At 43.1% G+C, this 14,923-nt stretch overlaps 1 protein-coding gene across 7 annotated transcripts in view; it reads right to left on the bottom strand.

Annotated features, from left to right (window-relative positions):
- Positions 1-14,923, bottom strand: part of ift140 (intraflagellar transport 140 homolog (Chlamydomonas)) — a 190,447-nt gene that overhangs the window by 100,890 nt on the left and 74,634 nt on the right. For all 7 annotated transcript variants that reach the window (XR_011347128.1, XR_011347129.1, XR_011347127.1 and 4 more), the window contains exons 15-18: positions 13,265-13,401; positions 12,582-12,744; positions 10,180-10,311; positions 6,787-6,986 (exon numbers count right to left, since the gene is read on the bottom strand). Coding sequence is in view for 4 of the 7 variants with exons in the window: in XM_069905280.1 (XP_069761381.1) it covers positions 6,787-6,986; positions 10,180-10,311; positions 12,582-12,744; positions 13,265-13,401 (632 nt within the window). In the remaining 3 variants the exon portion in view is untranslated. The remainder of the gene's footprint in view (positions 1-6,786; positions 6,987-10,179; positions 10,312-12,581; positions 12,745-13,264; positions 13,402-14,923) is intronic.

Raw genomic sequence — 14,923 nt, 5'->3', positions numbered from 1 at the left:
AGTAACAGGCCCTACTGGCCCATGGGCCTGTGCCACTCAAATACATTCACATGATGAATTAACCTAGTAACCAGTAGGAATTTGGAACATGAGAGGAAAGTGGAGCACTCAGACGAATCCCAAGCAGTCACAGGGAAATCATGCAAACTCCTTACAGACAGCAGCTGATTTGAACCTGGGTTGCTGGGGCTGCAAATGTATTGCGCTAACCGTTGCACTGTGTCGCTCAATGCACATGCATTAGCATTGACTACAACATTGTCCTGCATACTGTCGAGTGGTGTCTGCAACTGACTGTTGCATGCTTGCTACATCTACTTGTCCACAGAGATGTGGTCATCCCTTCTCTCCAATATGGATGTGAGACCTGGACACTGTACCGACGACACATCAAACGACTGTTCCATTCTTGGCAAGACCGTGTCTCCAACCTGGAGGTCTTGGGTCGCACGGAATCCACTAACATTGAGTGCCTGATCATCAGAGCCCAGATGCGGTGGATGGGACATGTCATCAGAACGGGCGACCACCAGATGCTCTATAGTGAGCTGAAGACTGGAAGGAGACCTCAAGGTCGTCTATGCAAGCACTATAAAGATGCAGCGAAGGAAACCCTACACTACTGTGACATCCAGTCACGAAAATTAGAATCTGCAGCTGTTGACAGATCCCATTGTTGAACCCTGTGCTACGAGGCCTCCACCAGTTTTGAAGGCCGGTGCTGCCAAAAATTGATGGAAAACTCTGAATGGCGTCACAAAGCAGCTGCCACAGTTATTACCACAACGGACTTCCAGTGTCTCCATTGTGCTAGACTCTGCGCTTCCAGACTGGGACAGCAAAGTCACTTTCGTGTCCACCGATAAACTGCACAACAACGCGTTTTCTTCGAACCGAAGCATTACCAATATAAATATACAAAATATAATACATCTGCTTGGGCATCATCCAGCTGCACCTCTCCATCAGCTGGTCATACAGCTGAGCTTTGCAGTGGAAAAAGGCCAGGAAATATGGGCATTAACCCACAGATTTGCAGACAGGGTCTCCTGCTGCCTTCCCACCCAGTCTTGGTCTCACAAAGGTGACAGAGATGGAGAAAAGGTTCTAAGCCCAAGGTTTTCTGGTTGTTTTGATGGATGAGGTGAGTGAAGTTGATGATAATTGTGATTACCCCTGGCCACTCTCTTTGCTCTCGCCCTGTAGAAGAGGCCAGTATTGTCCCTGCCTGCTGCAGAATAGCAAGACATCCCATCCCATCGTCTTGGTCAGAGTTTGATGCTTAATACATTATCATTCATAGCGCACACATGGAACACAGAGTCAGTGTGCTGTGACTTTAAAGCTCTTTACCTCTCAGTCATCTGACCATAGAATTGCAAGGTGACAGCTCCTTCCAATTCTATATTCCCAAGGGGCTTCACCAGAGTGAAAGCGTTCAATAACAAGCCACAGACAGGAATAAGCTGGACAGATGGGCCAAGACTTCATCATGGTCTAGTTTTAAGGAACATTTTAAAGTGTGAGATGGAGGGAATCCCAGAGCACAGGCAGCTGTAGGTGCAGCGATTAAAATGCTCTTGGCCGGAATTGAAGGACCTCTCTGTTAATTATTGATCTTGTCCGCTTCTTTCTCCCATTCATCTTCAACCCCATTTTCCTTTAACTTTGAACCTTGCCGGCCTGTTAAACCTCTGATCCTGCCCAGATGTTCCCTTGTGAAATTTGAGTGGGTGCACAGGCATGATTCACTAAACAGTGAACTCTTGCCTCTGAAGGGCTCTGGGTTCGAGCCCCACTCCAGAGTCTTGAACATAAAAATCTAAGCTGAAACTCTGATGCAGCAGTTTCAGGAGTCCAGGACAGTTGGATTTTGAGAAGAGCTAAAAGAGAAGTCCCATCTGTCCTCAAGTAATGTCGTTACAGTCATAAAGGTACACAGTGCAGAAACTGGCCTCTTGGCTAATCGTCCAATGCAACTTCAACACCCATTTACAAAAATCCTATACCTAACTTTTATTTTCACTCTCTCCTTGGAGCTGCATCTCCAGTGTTTTGATTAACATGAATATCAATCAACACTTCTGAATCAGATTATTTGATAATTGTTTCATTACACTTGTGGAAGCATGCAATTTGCAAGTTTATTGTCCCATTTCTAACATGATAACAGTAGTTGCACTTCAAAAATCAAGTTTGATATGAAGTACTTTGGGATGTTCTGAGAGAGTTGGGAAAGGCACTAGAGGAATGCAATACTCTCTTTGTAGCAACAGAACTTCAGCAAATTAACCCACAGCTGACCAATAACTCATCTACTTTAAACCAATTTACTAGATTAGTGTCAAATCTCAGCAGTCCATGATGCAAGTCCTACATAAACAACAACAAATTAATGCTCATTGCTCAGCCGTGAATGGACCATTTTCAAATGCAGCTAAACTGATGAAGATTAACCATAATATTTTAAAATACTTCATTACTTCTGTTTTATTATTTAGACATAAATAAATAAATAGGCCCTTTAGGCCCATGAGCCCATGTCGCCCAATTACACCCAATTGATCTACAGCCCCAGTATATTTTGAACAGTGGGAGGAAACCAGAGCAACCGCACAGACACAGGGAGAATGTACAAACTCCTTACAGACAGCACCGGATTCAAACCCCGATTGCTGGTACTATAACAGCATTGCACTCACCGCCACGCAAACTGTGGCACCAGTTTTAATTTGGGTGTTCCATTTGAGAAGTTGGTGATACTCAAATTTTTGTCATATTAAAATTCAACTTTGTTAATTTGTTCACTGTTTTTAAAAAAACTACAGATCAAGTAGATGGTTCATTATTTAAGGTTTCGCTTGCACACACTATCACACCTGGATAATGCCAGTTCTATTCCAGCAAGAGACTATCCAGAGTACAGTGGTTTCTCTGTTACAGCAAGTGTCAGTAATATTTGTAATTTATTATGAATGCTTATCCCCCATGGAAATATCTCAATACGCTGGATGGTTGTTAACTCTTGGGGCACAATTTGACTTCAGTGTTCCTGTGAGAGTAGAACTTGCTGACGCAGCATGGAGCAGGAAATAAAGTGTCTATCCCCCACGACCTTCCAAACACTTACGGAGTGTCGATGTGGGAAGCTGACCTGTGGAAGTACAGTGACCATTATATAGCACGCAACCAGAGAGTCATCCAGCTCACTTGTAACAAATCCAATCAAGTCAGTTGTCCTTTGAAGCCATGGAATAAATTCTTCTTTGATCAAGGCAGAGACAAGGTAAATATTCATTGAGCAGGGGAATCTGAAATTATCGGCCATAGATTTTAGGTGAGGGGGGAAAAATTTAAAAGGGGCACCTTCTTCACACAGAGGGTGAGGGTATATGGAACAAAATCCCATAGGAAATGGTAGAACCATGGAAAAGACAGTTAGACAGGAATGGATATGGATTGCACACATAGAAATGGATCAACAGCTCGATTGGCGTGGACAGGTTGGGCCCAAAGGGCCGGATTCCATGGTGTTGAACTCTGATTCTATTCAATGGTAGGAAAGATTCTGAGGAACAAGATTGACTGTATTTGGAAAAGCTTGGACTTTAAGAGATCATCAAAATGCCTTTGTGCAGGGCAGGTCCTGTCGCATAAGATTGACTGGGATTTTTTAGGAAATGGTGCCAGGGTGGTGGTGGAAGCAAGTATGATAACAATATTTAGCCAGATACATGAACAGGTGGGGAAAAGCCCATGTGTTGGCAGATGGGATTGGTTAGATTGGCATCATGGTCAGCACAGACATGGTGGGGCAAATGGCCTATTGCTGTGCTGTCGTGTTCTAACTGTTCAGTCTGAATTCCAGATGCCACTTTTTGCTCTGATGTCTTCCACATTATCAACCATTCTCTGCCAATGTAGATATCACACAAACATCTTCATCCCTGTCTTTGCATTTAAGTCAAAATCATTAATATATTCGGTCAACTGCATCAGGTATCCTACTCACTGTACAAGTCCTCCCATCCACCGAACTTGTTACCTTCTGCTTTCTTCCACAGGCTACTTTTTAATCCAACTTGCCACATTGACTTTCACTTTACTAAAAACTGAAAACGTTGAAGAAATCCTATCACTGATTCTCTTTTCAAATGCGGCCTGACCTGCTGAATTCTTACACCATTTTCTGTTTTTATTTCATATTTCCAGCGTTTGGATTTTTAACTTTTTAAAAATTTTTAAATAAAAATAAAACATTCATTTTTATTTACCTCCCCTCCCAACTACCAACCCCTCGCCTTTGCATTTTTAAAAAATTTCATTTATTGAACTTATACTTTCCTTTATTAATCAGCTTGTGGAAGTTTATCAAATCCACACGACTACCATAAATCAGGGGTGTCAAACTCAAATTCACGGAGGGCCAAAATTAAAAACTTGGACTAAGTCGAGGGCCAAACTAAATATTTATTGAAATTTTTCAACAACATCTGCATGTTTTCTCTTCTTTCAACATATGTAATGTTAAACTTTAGGGTATAACTTTAGGAGGATAATGTTACTGGTCAGGAGTAGGTAGCTCAAGTTCACCCTTTGCTTGACCTGAGGGAAACCTATTTGGTCCCTGTGGAGATGTAGTCAGCATTCACAGGCTGTGTCCGTTTTGGCCTGCATCAGGACTCAGCATTTCCTGCTCACTCCTCAGACTCTAGGCCTCTATTCACCCTCGACCCACCATCCCTCTACCTGACCAGTCCTTTACCCAACCTCTACTCACCCCTCACTCTACCTCTACCCACCCCATCCTATACACGCCCCTCTACTGCCTCTCCCCTCAACCTGTTCCTCCCTCTACCCGTCTCTCACCCTCTAATCACCCCTCCCCTACTCGCCCTGCCCCTCCCCTTCTACCTCTTCCCTATCCACCCCTCCTTCTACTCATCCCTCCCTCTAACTGCCCCTCGCACCACCATAACTTCCCCTGCCCATTACTCCTCACCTATACCCTCTGCCCACCCGTTTACCCACCCACTCAGGCCCAACGCGCTGCCGATCAGCCTTTGCGGACAGCCACCATCTCTCTCTTCACGTGCAGGGCCGAACCAGCCATCCCTGGGGTCTGCGCGGGTGCAAGCACTGAAGGACGTGGCGACCGGGAGAAGTGCGCTCGCGCTGTGGAAGGGTCATCCGGTGCCAGTCGCGTGGGGCTCGCGCTGCCCGGGGGCCGTGCACAGCCTGCCATGTCCATCGCGCCGACAGGAAATCACAGGCGCTCGTCTATCTGCCGCACCGCTCGACAGGTGGGAGAAGTGATTGGTTGTGCGGGGAGCCTTCCAACCGGCTTGCCGGCTGATGACATCGACAGACTTCTCGTGTTACAATTTCTCGTGTTACAATGGGGAAGGATGTGCAATGAAGGGGGAGGATGGTGGGGGTGACATTACCAAAAAACAGCATCGGCTCTCGCTGCAGGGCGGGGCACCTCTAATACATTTTTGAAATGATCTTGCGGGCCAGAGTTTGACATGTGTGCCATAAATAAATATCCTCACTAAGCATTTTGTTGTTACCTACTTAAAAGATTTTGTTAAGCAGAAACAAACCATAATGGGTTCCATCACTTCTGAACAAAGCCATATAGTCTGATAAAACAGTGCTTTAAAATGCTGACTCAAAGTGTCCTTCAGAATTCAACATTTTGATACTGACCTGTAATTGCTTAGGTTGTTCATGCAAGAAGACCATCAAACACAAGAACCTGCCAAGAGGCACAAGAGACTGCAGATGCTGGAATCTAGAGCAATAAAACATCCTGCTAGAAGATCTCAGTGGGTTGAGCAACATCAGTCTTAAGGGCTCCAGCCTGACGCTGCTTGACCCCTGAATTCCTCCAGCAGATTGTTTTTTGAAAATGAATTATTACAGTTCAGGGACCATCTCATGATGAGAAATTTTCACAGATCAACAGTTCAGCAAAAAAAGTTCAAACTAGCACAGATCAAAATATTAAAAGCACATCGAAATGCTGGAAGAACTCAGTCAATCTTTCAGCGTCCATAGGAGACAAAAATATCCTGCCAACATTTTGGGCCTCTGCCCTTCTTCAAAAAATAAGCAAAATGAGGAAAAGACTGGAAATCTCAGAATAGAGACAGTGCCGGCTGGGGAGGAGCCCAGATCAACAAAAGGTGTTAATTGGATATGATAAGGGGAGAGGTGAGAATTGAATGTCTGTGTGAAGGGAGATAGGGAAAAGGAAGAGATAGCTGAGCAAAGAAGTGAAGGGGGGTTTTTAACGAAAGCCAGAGAAGTTGATATTAATGCCATCTGGTTGGAAGATGAGATGTGTTCCTCAAATTTGCAGGTGGTTCCAGTCTGGCAATGCATGAGACCATGGACAGACACGTCAGCAAGGGAATGGGGCGCAGAAATGAAATGGATAGTCACTGGGAGATCCACTCGATTATGGTGGACAGAGCCGAGGTACTCAACAAAGAGATCTCCTAGTCTCTCCAACATAGAAGAGACCACAATGGGAGCGCCGGATGCAGTAGTTGACTCCTGCACAACCATGCACTCAAATCAAAATATTGTCAACCTTGCATGTCAATATCCCCACACCCTAATGCAAAAGCAAAGAAGAAATGCTCACAAAACAAACAGGCATGAAATCTGGCCCCACTAATAACCTTTCAATATTGTAAACATCAGCACTTAAAATGTTGTATAGTGCACAGAGAAAGAAGCATTCGATTCCTTAAAGAACAAAAGAAATGCCCTCACCTCTTGATGAGTTTGATTGACTTGAATGCCTCGTCCATGTCCCCAATAGTTAAATAAAAGCTGAAATTCAGCATAGCATCACACGTTGTCTTGTCACAGTCCTCCAGTCCAACAAAGTCTCTCAGGGGCCGCCTCGCAACCATTTGTGGAACAGAAGGAGAACCTGGCATCGATTCTGGGTCATTCTCAGTTTCTCCTGACTAGAATTAAACCAAAACTTAAATTGAATTAAACAATCTGCTTTATTTGTTCATATTCCCTCTGGATCCTCTAGTACCAAGCACTCCTTTGGATCAAAGAATCATAGAAAATTGGTGCAGGAAAAGGCCATTCAACCCTTCAAGTCTGCTCCATCATCCAATATGATCATGGCAGATCATGTTACCTCAATCACCTGTTCATGCTTTCTCTAGAGACCCACTGATTCCTTTAGCCACATCTGACTCCTTTTTTGAATATATCCAATGAAGTGGTGTCAACATCTTTCTGTGGCATAGAGTTCCACAACTCCCTGAGTGAAGAAGTTTTCCTCATCTAGGTCCTAAGTGGCTTGTCCCTTATCCTCAGACTGTGATCCCTTATTCTGACCTTTCCACGACAAGAGGAACATTCTTCCTACATCCAACCTGACTCTTCATGTCAGAATGTTTATGTTTCAATGGGATCCTCTCTGGTTCATCTACATTCCAATGAGTTTAACTCTTATCTATCTTCATATTTCAGTCATGCCATCCCAGGATACTGAATACAGGACTCATAACACATGGTCTGAGCCAAGTGAAAACAAAGTCAAAGGGAAAAGATTGGCAACTTCCAGAGGAAGACCAGCGATGTAATGTTAAGACTTTATAAAGCACTGGTGAGACCTCATTTGGAGGACAGTGTACAACTTTAGGCACCTTATTTGCGAAAAGATGTGCTGGTGTAGGAGAGGTTTCAGAGAAGTCTTACTGCAATGATACCAAGAATGAAAGGGTTAGCATATGAGGAACATTGTTGGCTCTTGGACTGTATTTGTTGGAGTACAGAAGGATAGGGGAGACCTCAGAGATATTTTGAATGCTGAAAGGCCTGGACAGAGTAGATGTGGCAAAGTTATTTCCCTTGATAGGGGAGTCGAGGACAAGAGGGAACAACTTCAGGATAAAAGGGTATCAATTTCAAGCAGAGATGCTGAAAATTTTATTTAGTCAGAGGGTTGAGAGGCTATGGAACTTTTTTGCCACAGGCGGCTGTGGAAGCGAGGTTATTGGGTATATTTAAGGCAGAGATTAACAAGAATTTGATTAGTCAGCTCATCAAGGGTTATGGGGAGAAGACCAGGGAGTGCGAAGATGGATTAGAATGGAAGAGCAGACTAGATGGGCCTACTCCTGCTCCTTTATCTTGCGATCATCAATTAGTAAATTTATTTAAAGAGAGTAAGTTTACAAGGTTGATTCTTAAGGTTAAGGTACACTGCATTATTTCAGAATCAGTGCAGACATAGTGTGCACTTCCTCAATAGCAATAAAGGTAAAAAGGTCTACAGCTACATATCAGATCAGCCAGAGCCAAGCCAAATGAACACTGCTGTTGGTTCGGCTTCTGTCAGTCCCACTATGGTGGAATGCAACACAGGCTATGAATTTGGTGGAGCAAAGGCAGTTGGACAAAGTGGGCTCCACATGGAGCTCAGGGTCTAAGGTCCTTCTGTCTGGCTGCAAGGAATCAGGACCAGGGATTGAGGAGGTGCAATGCAGAGCAGGTAACTGACTATGGGGGTTTCAGCCAGCATCTGCAGGCACCCTTCTGCCATGGGACAACATGCTGGAACCATGGGAAGAAGTGCTGGTGCCTCTGGTGGTTGTGGCTACCAGGGGAGGTGATATGATCCTTGATTACTCACCATCTCTAAAGGGACTTTCTTTCTTTCCTTTCCCCCAAAAGCTTTTCATTGAATATCATTATGCTTCACAATAATAAATAGACCCTTGTCACGTTCCATGTGATCATCATCTACGGAATGCTAAAGAATGGGTATGTGTTTCTGCACATATTGGGAGTAATCCCAGGATCTTTCTAACATGTACGGCATCAAGTGGGACATGTTCAATGATGCAGTTCTCAGGGAAAACTCCACCATCTTGGTAATATCTATCTGTTAAAATAGAGAAATTCACATCCACATAATCTAATTTCAGATGTGAACTCATTGAATTCTGCTCTGGAGCACACCATAGTTGACCTGGACTGTAACTGCTGTGAAAACTAATGTATTTCATAGAATGTTAAGTCAAGTTTATACTCATCTGATTATCCAAATACAACCTGATGAAACAGTGTTCTCCAGGAGAATATTGCAGCATAGTACAGGCCCTTCAGCCCATGATGTTGTGTGTTCTATGGAAACCTAATCCACAACAATCTAATTTTTCCATCCCACACAAGCACATTCTTCTATTTTCCTTCATCCATGTGCTTACTTAAGAGTCTTTTGAATGGCCCTATTGTATCAGCCTCTGCCCCCAGCAATGCATTCCAGGCACCCATCACTCTTTGAGTTAAAAACTTAACTCCAACATCTTCTTTGAATGTTCCTCCACTCATCTTGAAATAATTTCAGTCTAAGATAACATTTGCAAAATAAAGTGGCATTAAAATTTTAAAAACTCGAAATTCAAAAACATGGAACAAAAATCAACAATTGAGTAATTTAGATGTAATTTCATCTGCAGAGAACTACTCCCGCATCCTCTCAGGAAAGTTTTGACACAGGTTTAACACATTGTCAAGCTCTGTCCTGTACAATCACATTAAACATTCCAAAGGCAATCTAGCATGGATAAGAAGTGGAGAAAGAAAATGACCTACTACTACCAGCCAACCCACAATGTAAAACTTGAACTGAAATATTACTCCCAAGTTGTCAAAATTACCTGCACTACCAAACACAAATGGTAACTCCCCCGTAACAGTAAGTTCACAGTACAGGACATTTATAACCAGGTAGACATCAGAGAAGATTCAAGGATGTGCTCAAAGCCACTTTGAAGGAATGCAACATGCCCTTGACTCCTGGGAGTCATTATTGCTCAAAATGAAAATCTTGAGACCATATGTCAGGAACACAGAAGGGACCTGGGTGAACGGTGGAAGGAGTAAACCACAATTCAAGGTATCCACAGTCACACCCATCTGGACCACATTCCCCACAGGTCTCAAGAGTTTGTATTTTCCATATTGGTTTCATGAGAACCTCAAACCTCACAAACCCATAGTTGAAGTAATGCATCCTTGATCCTGTGAGATTCCCTCAGGAGAAGCCAAATTAAACATTTGAATAATTTTGTAAAGGTGAGGTACGATACAAATTATCTGGTGTATTTTATTAGGACTTGACTTTCTCCTTACCTTCTTGGAGAAATAATAATAAGGGACCTCCAACCCCAGCAGGGCCTCATGGGATTCCATCTTGGGGAAACTGTCTTGCAGCAAGAGACCATGTTCCTGTGTGCTGAAGAACGTTATCACCATAACATCCACCTATCAGAGTGAAAGGGTGCAATGGTATACAATTTAAAGCAATAAGAAAGGACAGAAAAGCTCTCTTTGTTGTCAGCCAAGAAAGATGAGATATACACAATGTGGCATCACTGGGAGCACTGCCCCTACACAGAGCAATACATCAAGGTGTCATCACAACACAATATTATTCAGTAAGTTGACTGCTGAAGACACACGGTTCCCTGCATAACACCTTGCGTCCAATTCATTTACATGATGCAGCTTCCTGTAAAAACTATGACCAATTACATAGCACTTCAGCACTGGTTATGCTTTTGTAGTTCAGAAAAATACCAAGTCGCATCACTGCTGAAGCATCCATCAAAGCACGATTTTACTTAACATCAAAGCAACTGCTGTCGGGTGAACAGAAAGAGAGGAGATGAACAGCACTCAAAGTGCAATGGAGCAGACAAAATTAGTACATTTTGCAAGAAAAACTAAATCTGAACAACCATTACAAACAATAGTTTCCACCAGGGGCAGGCAACTTTTTACCATGCGTGGGCTGGATGGTTTCAGTGGTTGAACAGTGGGGGGCTCTGATGCTACCATAAATTTAAATAAATACTGAAACACAGACATTATGTAATTTAAGTTTTCAACTGTCTCTGCTCGAAGTAAGTAATGTACAATGTATGAACATAACTGACAATAATTTATCAAAAAACAATCCACAGAAAAAAGTTCAAGCAACAAGATCAACCATATTCCTTCAAAAAAACTGGAATGATTCATTTCTGGTATTCCAGTGAAAACTTGAATCGATTAACTCCTCCCACTCAGATACCACCACCAAGGTTCGCATACGACTCCACAGGCTGTGTTACTTCAGAGGGATTTGCAATCATGGCAAAATATCCAAGTTTTTTTCTGATACTTTGGAAGAATTAAAACTACATTTTGATGTATTTTTGTGAAAGAAAATGAAAACAATCGTTTTATCCTCAAACACCACTTGCTGAATTTCATGAATTGTTTCTTTCCAACTGTTTGACTTTCCTACAACAACTTGTCACTCATCCCCTATCTCATCACTTAGAGACTATTCCAAGCATTGATCTTGTTCTTTTTAAGCTAGACCTTTACAATGTTTGCATGTGTTTAACTCTAATAAAGCCGATTAGCTGGGGGTTTGACCATTTGATAATAAGCAGTTGCCCCAGCCTTTAATTTGCTCTAGTATAGATGACTTTAAGTTTGAGTTGGTGTTTGGCACATTTATCTTTCCCCTGCACCAACTTCCCCATATTAAGGTGAACTTATAGCTGCACAATGATCAGCCAGGCCCTCCCTCACCCATGGTTCGCATCCACTCCCCCTCCCCATTCAGCCCCACTGCGAAGGTGGCAGTAGCAGCAAAGGTAACATCCACCTACTGGGATATTCAGGTGCAACATGCACGGCTTGCTCCTCTTCGCCCCCTCCCCCCCCCTCTCCCCACTTTCTTCTTGCTGGTGTTCACAGCCGTGCTTTGCATGAGGTTTCTCGGTGGCTGGAGTGACAAGGGATGGCTCCTTACCCTGGACCTGCGCCACTGTTGACAGATACACCATGCATCCCTTGGACTGCGGGTGCTGGCCGCGAAGGGAGGAAATTCCCGAGTTGCCTCCCCTCTGCAAGTCCCACGGTGCTTGTTAAAACCGACGTGGGCTTCAGTGACCGTTGAGTTGAGCTACAATTCTCCCGTGCCCCCTGCTCTAGTCTGTGCTGATTGGACAACTCCACACCACTGAGATGTTTATTAATAACTCTTTGCCCTGCATATGTGAGATTGCGGGTTGGATGTGGCCTGCAGGCCGTAGGTTGCCGACCCCTAGTTTACACCATTCAGCTCATTGTACCATGCTGCCTTTCTACCACATCGATTCAACACTGCACTCTCTCCTTCCCCTACAACATTGTGTGGAATCCATTGCACAAACAGATCATTTCACTCCAATGGATTATACTTCTGTTTATATTCCACTCAAATTATCCATGCCCTCCCATCACCTCACTGGTAATGTATTTAGATGAAGTTTAATTGATATGTTAATAGGTTTGTGGACAAAGATTCAAACCCCTGATGTTAAGGACCACAGAGTGATTGCATACAATTTAAAAACTGGATATTTGGACACAAAAGTGAAGCATATCATGCAAATGTTTCTTGTGATTTTTGTTCCTGGACCTTTATATTCGAGATACAAGTCCCCATATTTTTGCCAGTATCATCATTATCTTGAAGCTCTTGATACAATACCAACCTTGTACCCGGTGGAACTGGTCTCCACACTGGCCGTAATATTTGATTGTCTTTTCCTTGATGCAGCCAAAGATGCCTCGCACACAAACAGTTTGGGTTCATTCTGGTCCCAGAAATGACTGACCGGATACCGTCCCATCAGCTCATGCATTTCAGAACGCGCTCTGTAGAGTTAACCAGAAATTCCATACGTCCTTTAACATGATTTAAATGCTTTTGCCCATGATACACTGGTTCTTTCTTGCTGCAATATGATCCATGGTCTGCCAGGATGAAAACTAGTTGCACAACATCACTATCTAGTTGTGATCCACTCTCATGCTCAGAGGTCACCTGTGGTATCGAACAGAAGACCCACTTTGACTTCTCGTTCCCTCTGTTCCCCAACATAGTAGCCTGTTGCTTTTTAAACCACAATTCTCTTGCCCATAACTTCACTCACCTAAATCCCTCAATCTCATCCCTTCTCTCAGAGCTTACCAGAGTCTTCTAAAAACTGTTACACTCAAGTTTGCCTTTCTCACTCATCCTGTTTGACTCCACTTGCCTTCTCTGCCTATACCTTGCTGGAACCAGTGGTTGAGCACAAAGAATATCACAAGCATGTAATCTGTGCGCATCTTTAAGCTTCTGACACCAAACCAAATTAATTTCTCTCTCTCTCAACAGCAACCCCAAACTTACTTTTCCATGTTACTCTCCTCCAAACGAGGCATGGAACAGTTTTCACTGCTTGGCTTGCCAATTTCAAAGTCAAAGTGATTTATTGTGTCCATTTCCACATCATAGAAAAAGACCCTGGAATCTGGGCTGCCATTCACCTATGGGAACATCAATACAGTTCATCAATATTGCAGTAAATGCATTCAAGGAAAAAGCCCCGAGAAAACATCAGTAAAACTAAACAGACACCATCTAACTTCCACATGACAAAATAAAGACAAGAATCACATTTCAGTCAGGTATGGTTCAGTGGCGATCCATGAAAGGAGTTTGTCTGAAGGATACTAACCATGACAAAATTACTCTGTCATACAAAAATAAATCTTATTCATTTAAAAATTATAATTCAAACAGCAGAAGGGAATAGGAGCAGGAGTCGATTACTCTGCATGGTTATACAGTCACACAGCACAAAACAGGCACTTCGGCCCAGCTTGTCATTTCAAACAAGTTGACAAGTGGACTAGTCCCACTTGTCTGCATTTGGTCCATATCCTCCCAGGTCTTTCCTTTCTGCACATCTGTCCAATTGTCTTTTGAATCTTGATATTTTAATTGTGCCCACTTCTATTGCTTCCTATAGCAGCTCATTTCAGATATAGACCACACACTGAGTGGTAAATGTTGCCCTCCCCTCTCACCTTAAACCTCTGTTCTCTAGTTCTAAGAGTATCAACCCTGGAAAATAGATTATACAAGCATTCACCTCAGCCATTACCCCTCATGATTTTATAAACTTCCATAAGGCCACCTCTCAGTCTCCATGTGCCAGTGAATGAAGACCCAGCCTTTCCAAAGTCAACCAATATCTCAAGCCCTCCAGTCCCAGCAACATCCTGGTGAATCCCCGCTGCACCCCTTCCAAATTATTGACATTCATCCGACGGCTGGGTGACAAAGTGTACACAGTTCTCAAGTGTGGTCTCACCTATGCCTTGTACAGCTGTCACACAAGGTCCCAACTTTTCTGTGCTTAGTACCTTGCCCAATGAAGGCAAGTGTGCCAAATGCCTTCCTTATCATCTTGTCCACCAAGTCATCAATTTCACAGAACAATGCACCCGTACCTCCTGCCTTCTCTGTTCTATCACACTCTCCAAGGCCATACCACTTACAGTGCAAGTCCTGCCCTGGTTTGACTTACAAAAGTTTAACACCTCACACTTGTCAGAATAGATTGTGAAAGTTCAATTCCATTTGCTACTCCTTGGCCCATCTTCCAAAACTATCTCAATCTTGATCGGTCCTACATCTCACCTCCTCTTCTGTTCCAGTTACTCAATGTCTGCAATTCCCTAATTTTTCAAAAGTGTATTTATTTCCTCTTTAAAGAACCTCCCAATGATCCAACCTCCACAGAAAATCCCACAGATTACAATTCTCTACAAGTTGTTCCTATTTGGTAATTTCCTAATCTTACCACCATATCTCTTGCTTGACAACCCAGTCATAACCCCTCCAGGATCTTCTACATTTCAATAAGATCACCATTTTTCTAAACTCCACAGAATATAGATCTAATTTTTGAGGCACTTTGTAAGGCCAACTATCTCATCCCAAGAACTTGCCTAATGAATCTGTTTTGAACTGCTCCCAATGCCAATGTATTCTTTCTTGATA

This window comes from Narcine bancroftii, chromosome 12, assembly GCF_036971445.1.
Source record: "Narcine bancroftii isolate sNarBan1 chromosome 12, sNarBan1.hap1, whole genome shotgun sequence".
In the NCBI taxonomy this organism is placed as follows: Eukaryota; Metazoa; Chordata; class Chondrichthyes; order Torpediniformes; family Narcinidae; genus Narcine; species Narcine bancroftii.
This window is presented reverse-complemented; position numbering and strand designations above follow the sequence as displayed.